A 7779-nucleotide genomic window follows, 5' to 3' on the forward strand; every position below is an offset into this window, starting at 1 on the left:
TCTATCTTTATCTATCTATCTATCTGTATCTCTGTGATTTACTTATCGATCTTTAGTCAATCTTTCTACAACTTTACCCATCTTTCTCTCTTTCTTTCATCTCTCAGTCTCCGCGTCTGCAAACTATCTATCTTCTTTATCCCATCTATCTGTCTATCTATATTCCATCTACCTCTCTTCCATCTTTAATCTATCTTTCATTTATCTGTGTCTTTCTTTATCTCTTTTCTTTTCTTGTTGTCTTTGTTTCTATTGTGCGTAGAGCTCGATCTCCCTCTTCAGGAGCGCGTGCGATCGAGGGGTTTGGAGAGATGCTTTACGACCACTTCAAGCAAGCATGAGGATAACGACTCCGAAGTAAATCCCTCACTCGTCACACCAAAGCAGTCGATTTCTCTCTATCTACTCTTCCATCTCCTTCCTTTCTGCCTCTCCTCTTATACGTGATGGTCTATCTATATCTCTTACCAAAATATCTATATGAATATGTATGGAGATGGTTGCGTATATATATATATGTATATATGACTTGTTGCAAGTACATCTTGGAGGCTATCCGTATATTCCCCTATATCTCGATCCTCCTGTATAGAAGAGGAGACGTAGGGAGATGAGAGACAGAGAGAGCTAACACTGGGGCACTTTCATGTAGGAGGGAGAAGCTCCTGTCTTACACGATAGATAGATGAGTAAAGAGGTGCAAGGTAAGTAGATTCCCAAGATAGATAAATGCCTGAGAATAGAATAGAGAAGTGGGAGAGCTTCGAGTGAGCGAAGGTGTCTAGATTGATCGCTATCTGCTCTTGTTAAGATGCCAGGAGAGGATAAGAATAGCAATACTCTCTTTCTTTCTTTTCTTTCTTTAACGTGTTTATTTTCTTAATTCCTTATCTTTCATCTTCTTCCTCTTGCATCTTTTCTTACCATCTATAGATCTATCTATATGCATGTGCGTACATGCCTTTATCTCACTCTTCTTTAACATATATGTATGTATGTGCATGTCTTGATGCTTTAGGTTGAGTCACTCGAAGGACACTCATGGATTCTTCGTATCTATATATCCTCTCTTATACGCTTCATAATATGTATGTATATATATATATATATGCCGTATACTTATGCAGAGGACATCTATCTATCTATCTGCATGTATGTATGTATTCATATATATATGTATATATATATATAGAGAGAGTGTAGTGTATATGTGTCGGTAGTGGTTATGCTCTTAATCTTCTCCTTTACATGCCGCTTCCCTCTTGTTCAGGAATCGCCTATCTATCTTTAACCTATCTATGTATGTATGTACCTATGTATGTATCTTTAGTCTATGTGTGTATCTTTAGTCTATCCTTAATCTTTCATCCTTCGTGTGTATATGCGTTTTCTCTTGGTATGGTGACGACCAAGATGAGCCATGAGAATGTCCTCTTCTTCTTCTCTCTCCTCTTCTTTCTTCTTTCTCTCCATGTTCTTTCTCTTCTTCTTTTTTCTTTCTGTTCTGTCTCGTGCTCTTCTTTTCTGTAGGGTGGGAGTCGCTTGTCTTCTCCGCGATCTCCTCGAGGCATGAGGAAGTGGACGTCTTTAAGTGATGCCGACCCTACAGATCGAGCCTCCTCCTCTGCGTCAAACTATAGCGAATCTCTCAGACCTGACGTTGTATTCAGCGGTATGCATCTCTCTCTTTCTTATCTCTTTCTTTCTTTCTTTCTCATCTCTTTCTTTCATTCTCTCTCTGTCTCTCGTTCATCTCTATGGCGTGGTGTCTTTCTTTTAGAGATGTGTGATTTTTCATTCTTTCATCTGCTTGCTCTTGTCTTCTTCTTGGGCTTGGGTTGCTAAGAGAAAGAGAAGAAATTCCCAAGAGGGATAAACTTCATCTTTCTGTTCTTCTTGTTGGACTACCACACACTCTCTTCTCTCATTCATTCATATTGGGATAAAAGAGACATGCATGCATCTATCCTGTCTCCTGTCGAGTCCTCGGATCGACGTACAGAGACGCCGGGTGTCTCTCTGATCGATGTGAATGTATGTAAAGCTTTAGCCTCTTGTTTCGCCCGAAACTCGTATCCGTAGGTAGATAGATAGATGTTTATGTATATAGACACGATATATATATATATATATAGTTATCTATCCGTAGACCAGAGGCAAGTGGGAAGAAACTGTGTATATTGATGCATATTTGTATCCTACACATGTATATATATACATATACACTATGAATATATAGATATGTGTATATGCGTACTACAGAAGAGATATAGGCATGTAGATATATACATATACACTATCAATATATACATATGTGTATATGCCTACTAGAGAAGAGATATAGGCATGTAGATATATATATGTATATATATATATGTATATATATGTTTATTGTCGGTTTGTGTAGGTGTGTTTATGTCTTTTCATGGGGGTTGCTCGGTTCGGCTAAGCCTTTGCTCTTTCATTCAAGTATTTCTCTCTTGTATATACTCATGCACATATCCATACATACATTCATACATACGTACTTACATACATACATACCTATGCATGCGTCACGACACACTATATGTATCTATTTCTCTCTCTCTCTCTCTAAATATAGATATGTCAGTGGATATTCGTGACTCTTCATTCAGTGTCTCTCTTCTTCCGTATACACACGCCTACAGAAGTTTTCATCCCTACCCATCTCTCTATCACTACAATATATATATATATATATACACATGTATAGATAGATCTACATATACATATAGGTATCCATCTACATACGTATGTATCCCTTGTTTCATGTATATATATATATGTATGTATCTGCATGTATATATATAAGTCTGTACTCGCTTTAGAGGGGATATCTTTTTCTCTCATTCAGACGAAGTGTATATCCTCCACTTACCAGGTTTCTTGTTCTTTCTTTTCCTCCTTTCCTTCCTTTTAACTTTTTCGTTTCTCGACTTTTTTGCATTTTTGTCTTTTCCCTTTTGTTCTTTTCCTTGTGGATTTGCTTGTTTATAGATTCTGTGGGGTCGGCGGATCTGAAAGGCCTAGTCGATTTAGAGATGGAGGATATCGACTTAGATCTCATTACCCCCAAGATTCTCGGACAGCTCTTTGACAAAATTCTAGAATGTCTACAAGTCGACTTCAAAGAGCTCATCGACAAACTAAAAGCCCAGGTAGTAACCCACACACACACTCTCCCTCTCTCTCTCTCATCTGTCTACCTCTCTGTCTGTATCTCGATAGATAGATAGATAGGTAAAAAGATAAATAGATAGATGGGTAGATATGTCGATGAGCGGTCTCTCTCCGTTCTCCCAGCTCTCTCTCATATATCTGTATATATATGTATATATCTATGTGTATGCTGTGTATATATATATATATATGTATATGTATATGTGTATGCTGTGTAGATATATATGTATGTATATGTATATATATCTTGTATGGTTGTGTATATGCATATGTCTACTTCAGGGGGATTGCTGTGTAAGAAGAAGGTGGCTCCTGCGTTGTCTCTTATCTCTCTGTCTATATCTCTATGTGTATGTGTCTGCGTAGAATGGGCATTTGAAGCAGGATATTGTCTCGATGAAGAAAAAACTCCAAGACGCCGTCGATACAAATGACGAGCAAGTAAGGGGAACACAAAGCCACACATACAAATCCACTGCACCTCTCTCTTTCTCTCTCTATTTCTCTCTCTCTCTTTCTCTCTTTCTCTTCATGCTTAGACGTGGGAGAATTTCATAGGCTACGGCTGGTATGTCTTTTCCTCTCTTCTTCTCGCGTCTTTCTCTCGTCTTCTTCTTCTTCGAGATTTCCTAGGAGCGAGGTGTTGTTTCATGAGCATATGTAGAAAAGACACACAAAAAGGAAGGCCAAGCGAGGCATACACCCCCAGGCATTCCTCGTGGGATAGAAACGAACCTTCAGAGACAAACAGTGAGAGACACCTGCAAATAGATAGAGACAGGGAGATAGATAGGTATATCAAAGATAGATCGAGTGAAAATAGAGAGATTGAAGATAGAGAGATAGATCAATCGATAGATAGGTAGAGGTGGTCTTTTCTCTGTCTCTTTCCTTCTCTTTCATTTTCTTCTTTCTTTCCTTCCGTTTTTCTTTTCTCTTCATTCGTCTTTCTTTTTTTCTTCTTTGTATGAGGTGCCAACTTGTCTACCGTCTTGTCTTCTTTTCTTCTTTTCTTGTCTTTTCTGATCTTATCTATCTATCTATCTCTAGTATATCTATCTTTAATCTATCTATCTATCTATCTTTCATCTGCCTGTTTATCTTCCTTTCCTCCTTTTCTTCTCTCATGTGTGAATAGGTTCAAGAGCTGAGAGACATGACGGAGAGAGTGGCCGATTTGGAGACAGAGACAAGAGAGCTCACGAGACAGCTCGCCTTAATGGAAGCGCGACTTAAGAAGTATCTTGTACGTGAATAAAAAGAAAAGAGAAGAGAAATCCCCCCTACCTCTCTTTCTTTCTTTCTCTTTCTCTTTCTCTTTCTGTCTCTCCTGCCGTCTCGGATGTATGTCGAATACATAGACAGAGATAGATAGATAGATAGATAGACAAAACAGAGGCCGCTGAGCTTAGAGATATAGAGCTGACTATGTATAGGTCGATCTACAGAGAAGAGATTGAGTTTAGCTGGGGTGTGTATATTGGGTAGATGCAGATGAAAGATGTATATCTAGATGTCTATCTGTATGGAGAGAGATATAGATAGATAGACAAAGAGAGAGATGTATCTATGTATATGTGTATATTCATATAGGAGCTGGGTTTGTATTCTGCGTGTGTTGCTTCTGATGACTAGAAGGTCCATACATTTCTTTCTTAAGACACTTTCTCTATGCAAATGCCTGTAAAGAAAGGGAGAGAGAAGAATATGGAGTTCTTCTCTGTCTTCTTCTTCTCTCCCCGCTCTCTACTGTTGATCGGCTACAGCCTCCAAGCTCCTTCATTTAGACGTCTTTCTCCAACACGTGTAGATCTCTGTCTGTCTTTCTCTCTTTCTCTCTGGCTATGTGTAGAGATGTGTGGATATGTATGTATTCTGCCTGTGTATGTACCTGTATGAGTATGTATAGATGTCCCAAGGTTTGCATAGAGTGTCTTCAATGCTTTGCATATACATACATGGAGATACCTATCTAAGAATATACAGATATATATGTATAGCAGATATCTCCAGTATAGAGAGACACAGTGTATAGGGTTTTTCTCCTCTTTACGAACAGACAGAAAGACAGCAATCTTCTCTTCTCTTCATCCATCCATCCATTCTTTCTCTCTATCTACCAGATCTGCCCTTCGTTCATTCCTTTTCCTGTCTGCTTCATTCGTCATATCTTCTTTCTCTCTTTCTCCCTTCTTTCATTATCTTGTCTTTCATGCCTTTCCTTCTATCCCTCGACTTTGAATCTATCTTCTATCTATGTAGATATCTACATCTCTTGTTTGGCGTGTCTTTCCATCTGTCTCCAATCTCTCTTTCGTCCCTTTCCCCTCCCTCCCTCTCTGTCTGTCTGTCTGTATCTTTGTTTAGGATCAAGATCGTGAGCTGAAGGGTCTGTTGAAAGACAAGGAAGTGTGGGAGAACGAGAGACAGCAGTTGCTTCTTCAGATCCAAAAATTACGAGATGAGTTGAGTATCAAGGTCGACGATGGAGGTCGATTGCACAAGCTAACCATCGATTTAGAGAAGCTAAAAGAGATCACTCAAGAGAAAGAAGAGAAGTTGAAGATTCTACAGAAACAACTCGAAGCGAAAGATAAAGAGATCGAATCTCTTACGTTAACTATTAGCATGCATCAGTCTCTCGCCACTGTCAATACACCCCGGCGAGAGACACGTGGATCGCTCATCTCCCCCCGTAGGCCAACTGACTTTTTCTCTTCCACTATCTCTTCAAGCCGAAGATCTACAATAGCAAGGAGATATCTAGCAGATGTGCATCCCTCTTCGTCCACTTCGTCCATTGGGACTTCTCTTGCTGGAGAGCTCCAAGAAGCAGAAATTAAATCCTCCCCTTCGGAAGTGTAAGATTCAAGAGAAGGGAAAGGAAAAGGAGAGAAAAGAAAGAAAGGGAAAGGAGGAAGGTTGGATTGGTAGATGTAATGGGTGGATGTGGGTAGGTAGCTAGGTAGCTAGGTGGTGTCTAGTTGGCTAGTATCGTGTCTAGATGAGAGGAAGGAGAAGGGAAGAAGACGAAGAAAAGGGGAAGGAAAAGAAGATAGATAAATAGATGGATAGATAGATAGATAGGATGAAAGAGAAAGAGAGAGAAAACAATAGAGAGGATTTTCTTTGCGATAGCTCGTAAGAAGAGAAGTTGAAGTGCTACACATGGATTATGGATGCAGAGTTGCACTGTGTAAGGTCGATTGAGACAGATTCGAGAAGAGGAAAGAACCTCCTTTCAAACGAAAGAAAGAAAGAAAGACATGAAAGAATAGCGAGATTGGATGAAGAAGAAAAGGAGGAATGAGAGAGGCCACGTAGGGGGGATAGCTCTATCTAGCGAGTTGTTTCTGCGTGTCTGTAGATTTGCTTCATCCCTCACTACCGCTTCCTACAGATTCATTGATCTATTTGTATACATTAGTAGATTCATCTTTGATATACATACCTATGTATACGTATATACATGTATGCAGATACATAAATCTCTTATATGTGTATATGATGTATGTGTATTTGAGGTGTGTATGTACATACTCTGGACAGTTTTCATGGAGAAGGTTTCGCACTTAGAGGAACACCATCTATTAATTGTCCCATCCATATCTATCTATGTATACTCTATCTATCTATCCTTAGCCTATCTATCTATCTTTCTATCCATCTGTCTTACATCTATCTATCTTTATTTCTCTCTCTATCTTTCTTTCTTTCTTTCTCTGTACGTGGACTGCCTGTTGCTTCGTTCGTGAAATCTCACATCTTTATCTTTCTTTCTTCTTCTTCCTATATTTCTACGTACATATGTCTATAGATGTCCATACGTGTATAGTACCCGTATGTCTGTGCACATGTATATCTGTCTCTATCTACATATATACGGACATATCGAGAGAGAGAGGCTTGGAGAGATCTCCCATACTTCACGGACGGAAGGAGCCGTGTGCTTGCCTACATTCCTTTCCTTCTCTTTCTTCTCTCTCCCTCCTTCTTTTCCCTTCACCTTTCCTTCTTTCTTCCTTTTGCCTTCGTCTTCCTTTCTTTCGTTCCTTCGTTGTTTCTTCTTAATCAGTTTTACTTCTTTCTTTCTTTCTTCGTTTGTCGTTCCGTATGTGTGACGTCTTGTTGCTCCTTTTTTGGGATGTGTAGGCTTGTTAAGCAGATCGAGGCGATTCAGCAGAAGTTAGATCAGGCTCTATCGGACTTAGAGAAGGCGACGCAAGTGAATGAAAAGCTTCGGGCGGATTTCTCTCAGTTGCAGAAAGAGCTCCAAGAAAAGTCGGCCGCTATGGCCGCTCTAACCCTTCAATATGAGGTAACACACTAAACCTAAAGTTCAGTTAAATGAAAAGCCTAAGAGAAGAAAAAGAAAAAGAAGTATTAGTATCAGTTGTAACCCTCCTCTCTCAGCCCAGAGTAGACAAATAAATCTATCTTTATCTATCTAGATATTATGTGTGAGAGAAAGCTTGTGGCACCCTTACTTCTTCTTACTTTTATATAGCAAACATTAGACAGATCAGAACAATACACACTCCTTCCGCTACCTCCTATGTACATATATATATATAT

The 7779-nt window shown here is 39.3% G+C and overlaps 1 protein-coding gene across 1 annotated transcript in view; it reads left to right on the top strand.

Annotated features, from left to right (window-relative positions):
• Window positions 1-264: 264 nt before the first annotated feature.
• The window catches only part of CSUI_003238 (myosin heavy), a gene marked incomplete at its 3' end in the record, with an annotated part of 7882 nt that continues 367 nt past the window's right edge, over window positions 265-7779 (top strand). Inside the window, exons 1-7 of the mRNA XM_068063436.1 lie at window positions 265-357; window positions 1531-1672; window positions 3022-3182; window positions 3571-3645; window positions 4343-4450; window positions 5572-6065; window positions 7357-7522. Of these exons, the coding sequence (XP_067924588.1) occupies window positions 1570-1672; window positions 3022-3182; window positions 3571-3645; window positions 4343-4450; window positions 5572-6065; window positions 7357-7522 (1107 nt within the window). The remainder of the gene's footprint in view (window positions 358-1530; window positions 1673-3021; window positions 3183-3570; window positions 3646-4342; window positions 4451-5571; window positions 6066-7356; window positions 7523-7779) is intronic.

This window comes from Cystoisospora suis (genome assembly GCF_002600585.1).
Source record: "Cystoisospora suis strain Wien I chromosome Unknown contig_1417, whole genome shotgun sequence".
Taxonomy (NCBI): domain Eukaryota; phylum Apicomplexa; class Conoidasida; order Eucoccidiorida; family Sarcocystidae; genus Cystoisospora; species Cystoisospora suis.